Here is an 18,764-nt window from a genome sequence, read left to right as displayed (position 1 = left end):
TTTCAAGAGTCCTCAAGCTTGTGAAGAAAATGAATTTCAATGTCCCAATAAATGTATTCCGAAAAAATGGCTTTGTGATGATGAAAGTGATTGCGATGATGGCTCGGATGAAGAAAAATGTTGTAAGTTTTTTCTGAAAATATTTTTGTCTCCTTTCATAGAAAATTAAAGTAGGGATGATAAAACCTGTGATGATATCCAGCAATTATTGTAAAGACTGGCCAGAAATTTTTTTTACTGCATTTAAACATGTAATTCATTATGTTTTTATAGCTTTTTTTAATATTATTATTATTTATTTTTTGTAATGAAAAGAATATACTGTGATTTTATTTCATTTAGTATTAATCTTTTATTAATGTATTCTTTATTCACTGTTTTTTTTTCCATTCATTAAATAATAACATATATGATGTAGCAAAATAATGCTGTGTAATTAAAAAAAAATTAAATTGAAATTAATTTAGATCAATGTAAGATTTAATGAAACTTTATCTTTTTGAAAGTTACGCATGTTTACGCAAAACAACTACTAAGAATTAAAAAAAAAAAAAATCCAAAGTTAAAAAAGTATAATGGGTTGAGGAAAAAGATTCTGTATTTTAATGCAAAAGTAAAACAAGGTTTTTTATATTTTAAATGAAGTTTATTTAATAAAATATGTGCTGTTTTGACTGATCATAATCAACTGGTGAAATCATAAAGTTCTAGTGACTTTTGTGTTTTCCAGACAAAAAAGATTTTCAAAAGTCTCTTTTGAAGCCACCTTTATAATGTTAAGAGAGTTCTGTAGATACCAAAACAAATGCTAGTGTAATATTGCAAGGTTAGGAGTGTATGGTGGATGCATCAAAACTTCACATATTGATCCCCTAGGGAAGGACACCCTCCTTTGTACCTAGCCCTTATGGGCTTTACTGGAGGTCATCTTTTAAATCTCGGCATATGACATCTCTCAGTCGCCTCAGCCTAGGATGCCACTGATGCGAATAACAAAACACATCTCTAGTCTCAAGCAAAACTGAACAGTTGTCGAAGGAACTGAATCACCTACCTACCTGAAAAGTAAAATGAGTTTACACTAAGGTAAATGTGAAAAACACTAAAACAAAAACACGAAAATAAAACTAACAACAAAACAACCAAAACTTATATAACACTATCAAAACAAAAACAATACTAACAAGAAATTGTAACAAAACAAAGTATGCAGGAACAAGATGCAGCACCATAGATTCGCTCTGCAATCCGTTCCCTAGCCAAATAGTGCAAAAATTCTACAACCACTGACCACACAGGTCGGTCCTTCCAGTTTTGACTTAATGTCAAGCATTGCTTCGACGGTATCTAGTCGATAAATTACTGCGGTGCGCTCCAGATCGTATTTGGCGCACTCGTAGAACACATGGAAAGTATCGTCCTGCACCCCACACTGCGGGCACAGACCCGGATCCACCAGGTCGAACCCAGCCAGTCTACCCCTGAAGACCCCGTGACCGGTAAGAAGCTTATGACCCTAATCCGGATTGACCACATGTCGGATCCCAAAAAAGGCACTATAAGTCTTTTTTGCGACGTATTGAAGGTGTCTCTTGAACTGAAATTTCCATCAAGATACGTCCCCAGGTACTTCTGAACCTGAGTGTACTTTATTCGATAGCCTGAAATCTACACTCGAACTCGTCGACTATCCGCAAAACGGCCTTTGAGGGGCATCATCTGGTGCCGGTCTGAAAATTCATCATCCGGTCTGAAAATCATCTTGTGTTGATGAGCCCACAGCTCAAGTACCCTGCACGCACGAGTGGCTCTGAGCTCGACCTCCCTTCGCGATCATCCTTCGACCAGCAGGAGCCCGTTGTTCGCATAAGCCATAGCAAGACACTCACTGGGCAGTCTCAGCCGCAGAAGAAGAGTCAAACTTCACCACTTACAAGCGAACACCCAACACACTCCCTTGGGTACAACCCTTAAACAGCGTCTTCCCTACTTCATGGCTGCCCTCGCGGAGCAATACATTCCGATGATTCAAAGAACGTTTCAGCACCTGCCGTTCATTTTCAGTGCATCCTCGCCTCTGTAACTGGAAAATGGCAGAGGGCCACCACACACTGTAAAACGCTCCGGAAATGTCTAGAAAGATACCCAAGATATATTCCGCTTCACTGTCCAACACCACACAGATTGCACGAAGTGTGGCATTCTCGGTGGCTTTTCTGGGGCGAAACCCTTACGGGTTTTCCGTTGGCAACCCACGCGAAGCCAACCTCTCATTTATACGAAGATACAATACCTCAAAGACCTTGCCGATAACCGGTAGCAACGTCAGGGGCAGATATTATGAACTAACAGCCAGATTCTTGTCGCCCCCCTTAAACAACAATTTTAGAATCCCTTTCTTCCAGCACACTAGGAAGAACCCGCCAAACAATAATTTATTAAATACGCGTGTGATAATTCTCACGTTAACTCCAACCGAACGAACAAGGAGCTCAGCCGTCAGTCCATCAAAGCCAGTCGCCTTACCTCTACCAAGACTACAGAATAGTCCGACGTACCTCGACCTCGGTAACTTCCACAGATAATGTATCCCCGCGAAACAGAGTGATCTCACGCCGTATCCAAAGATGGTATGCGGTTTCTCCAGCTTTGCTATCACCAGGGAGAAGATCGTCGAGTAGTCTGCGTAAAATTCCGGAGATATCCCAAATCACACTCTGCCAGGTCGATAGAGCGGGCAGAAGAACATCCTTTTTATGTTTATGTCCTAGAACTCTATACACAACTTCCTAGGGATCCTTGTTTCCTTGGTCGTCCGCAAAGAAACGCCACGAGTCCCTGTTGGCCGTCCGGACTTTATGAAAATAGTTGGATCTTCGATCCCTGTATTCGCCAATAAGAACTGTCCGCCGCTCAGGATCACCCTCACATTGAGAGGCCCTCCGTAAGCGACAGACAGCTTTCTTCATATTATATGACTCCGTATTCCACTAAGGAGCCAATCTCTCTTTACCAGAACTGCGGGGAATCGAATAGTCAGCGGCATCCATAAAAGCCGCTGTTAACCCTCTACCAGGTTCTCTAGGCCAATAGTGTCTAGACCCTGATCTAAAACGCAAAGTCTGGCTGACAAAAGATCGACAAACTTCTTCCGATCCGCATGCGTGTGCAGAAGCCGATCCCGTTCAACCGGAACGTTACATCGGTAACGATCACGCAAACCACCAACGATCTCATAAACAATTAACCGATGATCGCTTGGGAATCGTCAACCACTCTGCAGTTGCAAACATTGGTAGGAATATACCTACCAACGATAACATTAGTATTCGTTCCACTAAACAACCGACGCCCATCCACCATATCCGCGTAGGTGAGCAACTCGTCATGTTCATTAAAAAACTGATACCATGTAGAGATATAAAGCCCTCAACTAACTCACCACTAACATCGGTGAAAGTCCACCATGCCACAAATGTGACTTAGCGTTGACATCCGTACCAATGAGGATCCTATTCCAAACCTCAAGATGATGATCTGCAGGGTCACGGTACTGAAAATATGAACTTGCAACATTCTATATGAATCTGCAGATTGAGAACTGTCGAAGAGAAACACGATCTAACTCTCTTCTGCACAGAACAGCGGACATACTATTAGAACCATAAGAAAACTTTTCCAACGAGAAAAGGTGGCAGATCACCAGAAATATGTTGCAATAAAACAAGATCCAAATTCCTACGAAGAGTAACCTCACCAAGCTCTACCTGATCAATGTATGCACTCAGTGCGTTCAACTACCGAAACTAACCATGTAAACCTACCGACTTACAGTACATATTGACAGCTCTCTGATAAGACGGATACACCTTGCTTTTCACAGAGTGCTTATGGTCCTTGCGAAAACGCTTCCAATTAATGTAAATAAGACCTTTAGGCCTCTTAGGGCACCCTTCACGCTGATGCTTATTATCTCCACGATGTGCACAGATCACTGCCAATTGCTTACAATTCTTGACCATAAAACCATATTGGCAGCACTTGAGGCAGTACCGGACAACTAAGTATTCTCTAATCCTGCACGAAGATAAATCGCGAACAACCTGCCTTGTTTCACTAAGCTATCAAGAATCTCAGGAATACCTCGAATACGCCGTGATAAACCTCTGCTTCACGCCTACCCGATTTAAATAGCATCTGGCATTGAAAGTGGCCTCATCCATCTGAGTATTGTGCTGCCTCAAAAGAGTCAACAGTGAGCTGTTGACTCTTTAGGACGGTTATCTGAGGATGAGTCCTCAGATAGCCGTCAATCGATATTGTATATCAAAATTATAATTAATTAATTATAATTATTGTATATCGACTATTGAAATAGTCGTTTTGGGGCAACTCTCATGTCGGATGTACCAACCCGTTAGAGAGTCCGAAATAACCTTCACAGTCTCCTTGTCATCTGCGACAACGACCAACCCCTTTAGAGTCTCTCTGATATTCCGAATCCTCAAGTTAGATCTCTTGTCACGCAGGACGACTTGAAAGTCATTTTTCGTCTGATTGCTAGTCTTTTCCGCAGACCCTTCTTTTAAATTTACGAACAGGACCTCGGGTTGCTGACGAGATATAAAATAGCCTCATGCTTTCCTTTAAGTACTTCACTCCATCGCTGTGGTTGCGCTTACTGTGGTACCCGAGTAATAACATTAATCACCTCCTTAAAAGTTCTTAACCGTAGAAAGCCGAAAAACTTCTTAACCGTTCACCAAAGCATTCATGATCACTTTAAGTTCCTTTAACTCTCTCAACCAACTCATGTAAGGTCTTTTTACTGGTCCTGCTGGAACCCTCTAACACATGCAATGCTGTCGCATAATGTTCATCAAAAGCCCTTAAAAGAGGAATCATCTTTTTCTATTTAGCCTCTGGAATCTTGCTTCACAGGATGAATGAGTTTGATATGTATGAATGTAAATGAAGTGTAGGTTTGTACAGTCTCAGGTCGAACATTCCTGAGATGTGTGTTTAATTGAAACCCAACCGCCAAAGAACACCGGTATCCACGATCTAGTATTCAAATTCGTATAAAAGTAACTGCCTTTACTAGGATTTGAACTTTAGAACTGTTGACTTGAAAATCAGCTGATTTGCAATGACGAGTGTAACCACAGACCAAACCAGTGGCTTCTCTTAAAACAGAACTGGAGCTCCCAGCACTCCCAATAACCCTCTGGAAATCTTGGACCACATAGTCCTTATTCCCATGAGCAGGGACCCCTGACGGTCCAGCCCTCAACCCCTCAACAGCAGACTACGACGAAGAATCATCGTGCTGAATCTCGGATACCACGTTACCAGAACGTGGTCTTACCCCTGTCAGACATCTTTGTAGTATTAAAAAAAAAATCAAGTAAGTATAATAAACATAAACAAACCACAGCCACCAAAGAGCTAATGACAGGCTATCAACAAACAAGAAGTCTGCCTAGCAACAGATATTTATTATTTTTTTTCTGAAAAAAAAAAATTAAACAAAGGAACGAAATAGCACAAATAAGTAATAAAACAACGCAGACAAACAAATAAAGTATAATACAGCACAAGCCCAGTAAGAGTGATTAAACAAAGCAACCGCTTACTAACCTGATGATTAGGATAGCCTATAGGCTACCCACCAGTAAAAATCCTTTAATATTTAAGAAATCCTAGTCACACTCTAAATTATTAGCATAAAACACAAATCCATCCTGTTCAAAAAAACATCCAATAAGGATAAATGACATAAGCTGTAAAAGTCGTAAACAAAATACAGATTTCGCGGAGTCTACAAAAAACGTACATACTGTGTCGGTGTCGCATGTATCAAAACTTCACAGCCAAATTCCCTCAATTTTAAAGCTGACGAAAGATGAAAAACTGAAATTGAGTCTGACATTGTCATGATGACTGATAATGGTTTTTCCTATCGATGGTTTTGGTATCTTTATCTTGATCGCTTGGTGTAAAATTTCCAGTTTTTGATAGTAAAGGTTAGAAACAAACATCTGACTTAGCGGCATCACCTCATAGTGAATAATTTCTTTCCAATCCCACAACACATAAACAGCATCACTTTCTTGGTGTCTTTCCTGTCTTTGCCACCGTTTGTGGAGCTTCAACTCGCTTCGATTACTCTCTTCCGTTCATTGTTGTTGTATGCGATCCATTTTTCACCGCTTGTATTGATCTGTTAAAAAACGGTTTGATTTTATTTCATTATAATAATGATTTGTAACTGGAAATTCCATCCATTAAATTTTTTATTGTTAAATCCTATGAGACCCAAACATGGAACTTTTTGTTTATCCAGCCTTTTCCAAATAGTTTAAAACTGTTTTGCGGTCAATATTTAGTTTGCAATTGATACCACAACTGCTAATGTGTAAGTTTTGCTCACTTTTTTCCATGATTTCATTGATTTTTTTCAGTTATCGGCGAGTGGCGGCTCGCGTACAGGCACTGTAGAACTGCAGCACTCCCTATTTCTACTTGATTATCGATAACATTTAATATAATGAGTCCTCTTTTCTTTAATTCTTTCTTTATACTTGTTCAATATATAATCCTTAAGTTTAATGTCAATAGCCATCCCCCAGTTTATGAAAAAGATACAAAACTCTTTGTATGGAACTGTGCGCTTCACAGTTCCAGCGGCATGGTGTTTGGATGTTTTGCGCATGCGCACATAGGAAACTGCACGCAAGGCTACGAGGAGAGAGAGCATGTCTCTCCCGCAATGTCGACTCGGGCGTGCTGGTGGAAGGTAGTTTTTTTTTTACTTCGCGTGTGTATGGAACATTCTTGTTCGTTCCCTTTTCTAATTTAGTCGGTGGAAGGCATATGAAAGCGGTTTAGTTGTTTTTTCAGTAGCGATCAGAAGATGACAGAAAGCAAGGGCTCTTTGATTGCTAAATCTCTCCAAAAACACGCTGGAAAGGCGAAAGAGAAGGTAATTAGTAAAAACTAATTACGCATTTTTTTCTGTGTATATAGAAATTAAAATTAAGCACCATTGGACTATATTGTTTTTAAGCGACATTTTATTAAGTTATTATCTAATAATACTAAAAAGTATTATCTATATTGACATTTTATTCGGTTATTTCGTATTCGGTTAAACCTAATACGGAAATATGTATTCGTGTACCATGTTTTGAATGTAATAAAGTGTAGAATTAGATTATTATCCTGCTTCCAGCTATTCTATTTGATTCATTTTTTACGGTTCTTTTATTTTACAGAAAACTTTAACCTTTAAAAGGCCCAGAAAAAATTTTCTGGAGCAGCACCCCTACTAATTTTAACTACGAGCCGCTACTGTTATCGGCCGACTCGAGCATGGTATATTATTGACATCATAATAACATTTTTTAAAAATGAGTAAGATTTTTTACTTATACGGTTAATTTTTGCTATTTTGTTAATGAAAATGTATTATTACTTATCTATTAGCTTAATTTTTTTGTTTGTTTTCTGTAGCAGTTAGAGTTCCTCCAGAAGAATGTACACTAGATAATAGATACTTTTTATGCAAAGATAAATCACGATGCTTAAATTTCTTTGAAGTATGTAACAATGTTACCATCTGTTCTGATGGATCTGATGAAGGTGGAAACTGCTCAGATACAGGTAAATATTATAACTCTTACTCATCCACATGCACTGTGCACCAACAAAATACTGTACTTTTCATTTATTTTATATTTTTTTTTACTGTGGATCTTTATTTAATTAGTTGTGCGTGCGCGCGCGCGCTTAAATATCCATACATAGTTATAAAGTTTTTTTCAGTTATTTTAGGATTTATTGTTTTATGAAGCCATCAATTCAATTATCATTTATGTTATAATTCATTAAATCAAGAAATTTATTTTGAAAAAGAAAAAAGGTAATTTAATTTATTCCTAAAAAAATAACATTATTTACTTGTTAAATCAAGCATGCTTGTTAAATCAAGCTATTTTCATGGTTACTCAGTCATTAAAAGAAGGAGATTTTTATGATCCCTGACTCTTCATTTTCTATTTTTAACGATCTTAAGGATCGTAAAGGATCATCCAGAAAAAAAAGTAAAAAAATTTATTCTGACAGAAATAATTCTATTTTTTGTACGACTGCCTAAAAAGGGTGTAATTTATTTAGGGTGTATATGCTCCGCCGTAGCGACTCAACGGCTGAACCGTATGAGATGTATGACTCCACTTTTGAATCCTTGCATTACCAGGATTGTCATAGGCTATATAAATAAATAAATAAACACACACACATATATATATATATATATATATATATATATATATATATATATATATATATATAATGTATACTTTTAAATAAATTTTAAAAAATTGAAAAAGTCTATCGTATGAATGAATCGTTTTTGAATAATTCACATCTTCATTTTGAACGATTTGGAAACATCGTATCTGATTTATGTGAATTTGTTTTTTAATAGTGTTTTTACACAACTGTCCTAAAAGTACTTGTGGTGTGTGATGTTTGTTCCACCGTAGCAGTTCAACGGCAGAACCGATTGTTACCGCACGCTCTATAATTATCTTATGTTAGTAATTATCCTATATTAAAGAGCAATGTTTTTTTTTTTGGCAGTCGCGGTTTTTAGTTTTTTATAATTGTCTTGTTTGAGATTTATACAGAAGTGTGCACAATTCATTGTTAAATGTGTATGTACCGTAATATGCAGTTACATAATAATTTCTGTGTTTGGTATAGACCATAACTACTTTTTGTCCATTCATTTTGTAATGCAGATCTGATTGAGGTTTTACTACAATTTTCCTTAATCTTCCTGGCAAACAGTAAAGTGGCAGTTCCATGCTGTTACCTATGAACCAGCAGACCCATGTATTTTAATAAGGCTGTATAATCTACAGTAATGTTCTGAACTAATAATGAATAAAATGTTTATTTACAATAATCGTCTTCATAAAATTTTCTTTGCTTGAAAGTCTATGATACTATTCATGTATTCAGTATAATCTGTTAAATTTTGATTGTTTAATTTTTTTAATAATATAATTTTTCTTATTTTTACATATTAGTAAATAGAAATAACTATTTTACTTTCCAATGATCTTCCAATTTTCTGTTATATTAGGCAGTACATCGCTTTTGTTCATAGTGCAACGTAGCCTAAGTCATTATTTACTATATATCAGAGCCTTTTTTAGTTCTTAAAGTTATAACCAGAATTAAATCATTGACATAAATTAACAGTTGTTAAATCCTTAAATATATTTTTGCTTCCTTAATGTACATTGAAAATTGTGTAAGCTTCATCTTTGATCAGCTGATATGATTGTTTATGATGCACATCCTTTTAAGATCCAGTTTTGGATACTTGTGTTACTGGTGTATGTTGATTAAGCTTCTTAGCTTGTAAACAATCACAAGATACCTTTCAGTATTTTTGGACCCAAAGAACTGTACCTTTTGTGTAGTTGGGTTTGTTGAGATTTCTCTGTTTTTGATGGTTTTGGTAATTAGAATGACACTAACAAGTATTGCCAACTGCCAAGTACTTTCATTAACAATTAAGTACTTTGTATTCTAAGATACATATAAGGAAATCCCAGGGAAAAAGTATTAACTGTGAAGTATCAATTTTCTCAAATTTCTATACTAAGTTATTCATCAAGGCCACTCTACTTGATCTCTATATCTTTCATTCCTCTTTTCATTGTGTTTGCATGACTTTTGTCATGCGTTCACCACTGCCTTATTCGTTCAACTCATGACACCACTGCCTTATTTTCCCTACATTTGCTAGTGTAGACCTATAAATTTTATACAACTTGTAAGTTTTGGCAGTATTAAGACCTTTGTATTCAGACACCACCTGTTTTGACTACTTGTTGGTATTTCTGGACAAATAATAGAGAATTTTCTTAGTGAGAGAGAAATAAGAAAGGAAAAAAGTAGCTGTATTTAAATTTATGTCCGTATACTGTTGTGAATTAGCAAACAGGTGCAAAAGAGGGAGGCTCTCTTTAAGGAAAATTGAGAGAGAATGAATCAGAAACTCTTACTACCATGAAAACTCTCTAGGGAATATTATTAATTTGAAATCAAGGTGACTTTTGGGCTTTTAAATAGATTAAGGGATGAAAAGAAACTAAAGGGAATGTGGGAATAGAGAATGGAAAAAAATAAACCAAAAGAAAGGCTTTTAGCAATGTGGGAGGAAATACATATTGCAGGGAAAAGAGGAGAAATGACTTGCACCCACTCCAGAGAGAAGGGTGAACATGATTGTGAACTCTTTTAAGTCTTCTACTTGCAAAGGGTAGAAAAAGATTAAGTAAGAGAATTAATAATTATTGAAAAATCAGATTACAGTCCAGACCTCACACCTGTAGGTTTGTTTATTGTTGCAGGCATCACTTTCCCAGCCATGGGAAACCATACAACAGTGACTGCTGTTAAAGTGGCTTGACAACTATATATTGATTGAGTGGAAGCTATTATGCATATGCAACAATCACTTTTACCTAGATCAATGTAGATAAAAGTAATTTAGAGGAAGACAGCTTCAGAGTTGTCGATCACTTTTTGTTATCAATGGATCCTTACTGGATTTTTGCTTGATATATATGTATAATTTTCCTAATTAAACGAAATTAAACCCATTAGCTGTCATGAAAAATGTGTAAACATATAACTTTAATCATGTGTAAATATATAACTTAATTTATTTTTTTGAATTTAAATTTACAGGATTGTGCCATGGTAAATGTAAGGATTATGAAACAGATTGTTTCCCTTCTCCAAGTGGTCCTATTTGTGTCTGCAAGCAAGGCTATAGACGTAGAAATGGATTATGTGAAGGTAGTAGTAATCCTTTATAATAAAAAAAATTACATACTTGATAATCATCTTATTCTATTTTTATGTCTTTGAATCTCTTCTTCCTTGGATCAATACTAGGAAATGGGTTCTAGTGCTTGGTAATTTTCAGATAAGATCTGAGAAAAAATAGAATTAAAAAAGTGAGTTGACTTTTTTAACACATGGTAACACTTCTTTCCTTTTAAAATTCCGTTATCAAATGTTATGTAGTCAATTTGTTTGACTCAATGACAAATGAGTAAAATTAGAAATGTCTTCTTATTATTTTTTGTTTGATTGTATATTAAAATATTTAATATAAAAACCTTTCAGTAACTGAATAGTTTGTTGGTCAGTCTACTACTTTCCTTCCACTTAGTTCTAGGAAATGGCAAGGGCTTTTGTTATGAAATCCTGAACTTATTCTCAAGTAGGTAAAGCTGTTTTATTTTGTTCATCTAGGTAAAATAATTTTTCGTGACCCATATTTTAGTTGGTCAGTGAAAAGAAATCATTGATCATGGGATGGGAGCAGCAGATTTTCATGTCATGGATTATGATTCCTCAGTCTCCTGAGGTATTATGAGTGGTATCTGCCGTTTAGAACTGAGGAAACAGTTTTTAAGCACTTTGAATGAGTTAATCATTTTATCATTCTTGGGTGAGCACAGTTGCTCTTTATTGGTTTCTAGTTTTGTCTATTGATTTCCCACATCGTAGATGATCCAATTTCCCTCAGTCGTTTGATTTTAAGCAGTTAGTTGCTTGATTTTTTTCTGAGGATGCAGATATCTGCAGAGTAAGTTGCATGTCTGGTATTTTTTATAGTTTGCTGGTGACGGTTGTGTATATAGATGTGGCTGTATATGCTTTTCAATCCTATGGGTGTAATAAATTTAGGCTGAGGTCCTAAATATGTAAAATCAGAGTTCCTAATAGTTTGAAATATATACATTGAGATTATGGGGTCATTTGAAAGACATCTCTTTTCTGCACCATAATGATAACTGTGCAATGGCTAGAGAATGTTGATATTTTATAGCTCTGTTATAATAATATTGGCATATTGTTTTAGTATTTTATATTTGATTAACTGATTGCCTTTTTTCCAACAGATGTTGATGAATGCCAGGAATTTGGTAAATGTTATCAAAAGTGTCAGAATCTTCCTGGTTCTTACAATTGTCTTTGTGATCCAGGATATGCATTGCAACGGGATCGTAGAAGATGCAAAGTTGAAGGTATTATTTTCAATCTTTTAATGTTTGTTTTACAATATGGTATACGTAATTAACTCTGATTTTATATATTGGTTATTAGATTATTTTTTAAGAAATCGAAATGATGCAGTTTTCATGTCTCCTTTCTCTATTTTACTCCAATTTTCCTTAACCAATTTGGTACATGTTACATTATAAAATGCCTTTTCCAAATGTCAAAAACTAACCAATTGTGACCTATGTTAAGTCTTCTCATGTCTTAGTTTTTTTTAGTTTATCTGTTTGTTTTCAAGTGAATGTACTTATGCAGTAAATTAATGTAGTGTGTATTATAAAAGTTAGAAAACGAGGTAAGGAGAGATTTGTAATGAATAATTTACAAGATTTTTTTTATACCTGTCACAAATTTTTTTTTGACTGAAGAATTAATTCACCATAGAAACTGACAAAGAAACGTGCATGGGACAAGTTTTATAGGATAGATTTTTATGGTTGAAATCAAAGTAATGATCATACCAACCTTTTAGACTGTGCAGTGGGGCATGTCCTGTACAGGACTTATTAATCACACATACTATTACTTAATTCTGATGTAAACTACTGTATTTAAATTGATGAAGGTTGCATTTACAAGAAAATGTTTTGTTTAACTACCTTCTTTATTTTATAGATGAAATAAAACTTTTTAAATAGAAGAGTAATTGTTGGATTGCAGATAAATTTTCTGGTAGAGGATTAAATTTCTATTCCAGAAGTTGGCACTTTAATCTGTCTGGTTAAAATTTTAATACAATTAATTACAGCCCAGTTTATTGGGTTCTTATAGTTCTAGTTGACTATAAAAATTTAATAAATTACCTGTCAGATAATTCATCTAAGAAAATGTAATTGAGTGAAGCAAGATTTTGTTTTAACTTCACCCTTGGATATTGCTAGCATGTTTGTAAGGCCGAATTTCTGATTGTTATGAAATTTTTCAATAACATACTTTGCTATTAGGTAAAATGATGCGTATATAACAATTTTTCTTAAAATTCTCCATTTCAAAATGCCAAACAACAGTTTGGAAAATACAGACACTAATCATAACTCATTTGATCACCATCTCACAGATGTTCTTTGTATATACTATTTTTTAATTATTAATCTTTGTTTTTTATATTATGCTGTGAAAAAAATTAGAAAAAAAACGAGGGTATAATAGAATAAATTCTTCCTTGACTGCCATCAATCAGTGATGTCTGGTGGTTTGGAAACAGTCTTAAAATATTGCAGCTACAGGAAGACTGTTTTGGTATTGTCTAAATCTTCTACAACAAATTATAATCAACGATTCCATTTTATCTTATTTAATTTTTACTAGATTTAATTTTCTTCTAGACAGTTCATTATTATTATTAAATCCAACACTAAATAATTGAAGTCTGTTGTTTACAAAATTGCTCATATATATTAGCAGCTTTTTTTATTTCATTTATTTGTTCTTGTGGTGTATTCATTAATTTTACTGTTATTAATTTGATAAAATTAATTTATCGGATAAATTTAGAAGCCACATCTTTATTAATTAGGACTTTGCAAAAGAAGGCATTTTCTTATATAATATAACTGAATTTTATTATATTGCTTTTCACTGGAATTAAGAAAAATAATGTTATATTCAAGGTACCTGCATATAGCATTATACAGGGTGAGCAACATAAAATCAAACCCATAACATAATTGCTGCAGATCGGTAAGTTATGTTAGAATGAAATTTTATGAATGATATGGATAAATTAAATAAGAAAAACATAAAATGTAATTTAAATGTTGCATTTATTTACCTTATTGCTACAAAACATGTTCAAATTGACCATCCTGTTCATTGATGCACGTTTGTGCTCGATTGATCATATTGAGAGTCTAATGCAAAATGTTTTTGTCAATTGTGTTGGTTTCTCGTTGAATGTTCACCTTCACTTCAACAATATTGTGGGGATTAGATGCATAAACTCTCTCATTTAAGTAGCTCCAAAAGAAAAAATTGCAAGTAGACAACTCTGGGGAACTTGGAGGCCACCGTCCTCTGTTGTTATTGTCAGCCATAGTCTGTCTCCTTCAGTTGTTGCACAGTTGTAACGTGGTATGGTTTCAATTTTAATTCATGAAGAATTTTATGACAAGATGTGTATTTAACACCAGATTGTTGGGATAACTTGCGTAGTGATTTTTTTTTGATTGGCAGTAATTCCCCTTTCAGTATTGGCAATGGAGTATTGGCTGTGGAGTCCTAATGCAAGGTTGCCTATTTTGTTTTGCATTTGAAACTGAACTTGTTGTATGCCATTTTTAACTAAATTGTGTAAGCTACCCTTTGCTGGGAGACAGGTATTCAGAAATTTTTCTACAAATACTTTTTATTTCTTTTTTTTTAACCTCCGGGTCTACCATTAGGTATTATAACAGAGGATGAGATGAATGATTTGTAGTATGTGTGAAAATTCCATGCCTGACTGGGATTCAAACTCAGGACCTCCGGATGAAAGGCCGAGATGCTACCACTTGTGCCATGTAGGCCAGCTATGAATACTTGACGTGATTCTTCAAACGATCCAGGATGAATATAGGCCTCAACTGCAGCTATCCTCTCTTGGATTGAATAAGGCATTTTACACTAACAAACTCTTTTCTTTTTCGTTTAGCCTCTGGACCACCGTAAAGTATTACTTCAGAGGATGAGTGAGGATGATATGTATGAATGTAACTGAAGTGTAGTCTTGTACAGTCTCGGGTCGACCATTCCTGAGATATGTGGTTAATTGAAACCCAACCATCATAGAACACTGGTATTCATGATACAGTATTCAAATCCGTAAAAAAGTAACTGCCTGTACTAGAATTTCAACCTTAGAACTCTTGACTTCGAAATCAGCTGATTTGCGATGAGATGTTTAACCACTAGACCAACCAGGATTTTCACAAACACAACTGCACTCACACAATACTGCACTGCAACAAAAAATGTATAGCACTGATATGTAACCACCTGACAAACAGCAGCAACAATCGGTAGTAACATATACATCCCCTAGTCACACTAGTTGTTTGAGAGTCTTTTATAAATAGTGTTTGGTAGTGGTTTCATTATGGGTTTGGTTTTATGTTGTACACCTGTATAAGAGGGTACTGTTATAATGTACGATCATGCTAAATAAATTTTGTAGCATATGAAAATGTCAAGTCTGATTGGGAGTCAAACCATTAGCGTTTTGTATGACAGACAGAAATACTACCACTCCACCATGGACAGGAATTGTGAAATATAAAAATCTTGTTTCTTAGCTTCATAACAACAAATCTAATTATTATACTTTTCTGTTTTTCCAAAAGGTAGAATATGAAAATAAAATGGTCCAAATTACTTGTATTTGAATTTCAACAATTTTAATTTTTACAAATTTTTACTTTTTAAAGTATGATTATTTCAATCCTATGGTGCATTTACTTTATTATCTCAAACTAAATTAATGATGCTTTACACCGTTTTATATATTTCATGAATTGGTCTCACTTGAATTAATGTAGCTTATGAATAAAGACCAATGATTTGGTTTTGGATGTTAAACTAAAAAATCAATGGCTGCCTTCAATTATTCAATTACATTTAAACGCTAGTTATTGTCGGTGATTTACTAACTAGCCAGTCAAGACAGAGGGCTTAGCCCGCTGGATTCTGATGCTCTTATTATTCTTGATTTTGTTAAATGAATAATCATTCATATCAATAAGTATAAATCATTCAAGCAAATTGTTCATGTGCTGCATTAAAAATAAAAATGTGAGCGCATACAGCAAACAAACCAATGCACCATGCTTTTTTATTGTAGAAAAATGTGTGAAAAATATAGTTAATTTACTGTTTGATCTTCTATAAAATAGGTCCTGTGTAAGTTAATGCCAAGCACTGCTTATTTTTTCTTAAACAGACTTGCAAAAAGGAAATTCTTATTTCTATTCATTTGTTTATTCAAGTAAAAGAGTAAAATCAAATTCATTTTTTTTCTTCATCAAACTGGCTGATTTTGATGATTCCCTTTTTTAATTACATAGTGGAAGTCTGTCAGATACTCATATTGTTTTGTGGGTAGCTTGAGTGGTAGAGTTTTAAAAGAAAAATGGTATTGTCAGTATAGATGATTTAAAGAATTTTTTTTTGTCGTGGTCATTGCTTAGAATTGCATTTTTGTAATACAGTGATATATAATTTGATGTAATTCTGGTATTTTCATGCCAAAAATCAAGAAAATTTATCATAAAAATGGATTAAAAAATAATACACATTCATACTTGTAGAGAATTGTAGCTGATGTTTAAGCTATTCTATGTCATGTCTCTAACCTAAAATTTTTGTATTTCCAAATTTCAAAGAGCTCCAGTTGATAGTGGCATCTTTATATATATTTTCTTACTTTTGTCTAGGTTGTTTCTCAACTTTAAAAAAAAAAAAAAACTAAAAAATGGAAATTAATTTAACTTTAAAAAAGAAACAACTTAAAAAAACTACTAAAAATTAAATATTAGTAATTATCAGTTTTTTTTTGATGAAGTTAAGAGTGCCAAATTTAAGACTACAAAAGAACAACTTGACAACTTTTTGACAGACTTCAATAGATCCTAATTTAAATAAGAATTAACAAAGTATTATATTTTTTACTTTATGGAATAAATTTTCTAAAATGTGTTTTAGTTTTTCCTTATAATTTGTTTTGTAAATTAAACCCTTATACCGCCTGGATGGTCATCATTCACAGCAGAATGATTGAATTTATAATAAATCATTCTGTTGTGTATGATGACCAACCAGGCGGTATAAGGGTTTAATTTCTTATTAAAATATTGTAATAAAAATATTATTACAATATTATAATATATTTTTAATATTATTAAAATATTCTTGTGATCACAGATGATGAAGCGATGTTAATTTTTTCATCGACAACAGAAGTTAGAGTATTTCTTCTTAACCAAAACATTTATTGGCCAGTTACTAGTGAACAGAAGCATGTTGTAGGTGTTGCATATGATGGAAATCATCTATATTGGACTGAAGTACAACGCGGAGAAGAAGCAATTATTAGATCAGAAAAAAAGGGAACCAGTATGGAAGTTATTGTTTCTGCAGGTGAAGCATATTTACACACACACACTCAGTCAAAGGGTGGTTAAAATGTAATACACAGTCACTCATTACTAAAAAATGAAAAGGAATAGTCAAATGAAACATAAAAGTACATTTTATTTTCTGTAAAAACATACATTTATTTTTCTACATAATCGCTATTTACAGCCACATATTTTTCCCTAAGTATGAATCTGTTTTCTCATTCTGTTAATAAAGAATGCTGGTGGTCTCTACTCGATTCACCATCTTACTGTGTCCTTAGTTTATCATCCATGATAAGATGAACACATTTAATAACCCTCTTTAATTGGAGAATGAAGTGAAAATCACAAGGTACCAAATGTAGTGACTATGGAGGGTATGAAATTAGTTCAAATCTTAATTTCCTAAGAACTTTACTGGTTGCATTTGGCCAAATGTAATTGTGTTGCAGAATTAATGGCTCTGTGGATTGTTTCAGGTGTATGGAATTCCTGAATGTTGTCCAGAGAATTTTTTTCAGAAGATTGTGTTTTGAAATTCTTGTTTGTTGTTTACTGTAGTACCAGTATTCCATGTTCTGCTGTTTTTTTTTCTGGATTGTAATGTTGCATCCAAGTTTCATCTCCTTTCACAACATTGAAAAACCCTCCCACATCCACAATAATATTTCAGAAGTTGTTTATATACATCATTCCTTTCATTGCAGTTTGTTCTTTCTATGAGTGCATGGCATCCTCTGTGAATAGATTTTAGAGAAGCCTGGTTATGTACTAATATGTCTGACTCGACCTTTCGGTATACTTATCTGGGTGATGGTATACACTTATTTTGAATCAGTTCATCCACCTCCTTTCGGTGTTTCTCATCAGTTACAGAAACTGGTAAACCACCTCAAGATTTTTTTCTGTATATTCACTTTACCAGCTTCTGATGCACAAAATTTTGTTGCCTACCTACTCACAGTACTTTGATCAACATTTTCATCAACATAAACAACTTTTAGACAATGATGAATGTCAGCAGTGTTCACTTTTCTGCTGTTTAATTCAGTCACTGTATGTTGTTTTAGATGTGTTGATGTAGCAAGTGTACTCGACTTCATAATAACAGCGATTGACAGTAGGGAAGTGAAAGTACAAAATGACAGCAACTTCAGCTTTGTGTGATATTTTGTTCACCCTTTCCATTTCAGCCACCCTTTTTATATACTTTATTTATATATAATTTTATTGTTCCTTTTCATAAGGTTTAATGTTTTAATTATTTTTAGATACTTTATATTTTTTGTTAGAAATTACTAATGTTCTGTAATTAGAGGATCACTGAAAAATAAAGTGACTTCTATATTGCTTAATTATATAGCCCTTAATTCATTGAAAAAGATTTAACTAGAGGCAAACATTTTTAATTTTAGCTAATTGGCAGCAAATATCCAATAGTTTAGTTTGCAAATTTACAAAGTGGTATTAAATTTAATTTGTATAATTAAAGTGGTAGTATAATTAAATTTCAGT

At 34.1% G+C, this 18,764-nt stretch overlaps 1 protein-coding gene across 3 annotated transcripts in view; it reads left to right on the top strand.

Moving 5' to 3' along the window:
- Positions 1-18,764, top strand: part of yl (Putative vitellogenin receptor yl) — a 144,566-nt gene that overhangs the window by 27,955 nt on the left and 97,847 nt on the right. For all 3 annotated transcript variants that reach the window (XM_075378230.1, XM_075378231.1, XM_075378232.1), the window contains exons 6-10: positions 8-122; positions 7,516-7,665; positions 10,774-10,884; positions 12,000-12,125; positions 17,053-17,268. In XM_075378230.1, the coding sequence (XP_075234345.1) occupies positions 8-122; positions 7,516-7,665; positions 10,774-10,884; positions 12,000-12,125; positions 17,053-17,268 (718 nt within the window). The remainder of the gene's footprint in view (positions 1-7; positions 123-7,515; positions 7,666-10,773; positions 10,885-11,999; positions 12,126-17,052; positions 17,269-18,764) is intronic.

This window comes from Lycorma delicatula, chromosome 11 (assembly GCF_047948215.1).
Source record: "Lycorma delicatula isolate Av1 chromosome 11, ASM4794821v1, whole genome shotgun sequence".
Lineage (NCBI taxonomy): Eukaryota > Metazoa > Arthropoda > Insecta > Hemiptera > Fulgoridae > Lycorma > Lycorma delicatula.
The sequence above is the reverse complement of the archived record's forward strand: the minus strand, read 5'-3'. Positions and strand labels throughout refer to the sequence as shown.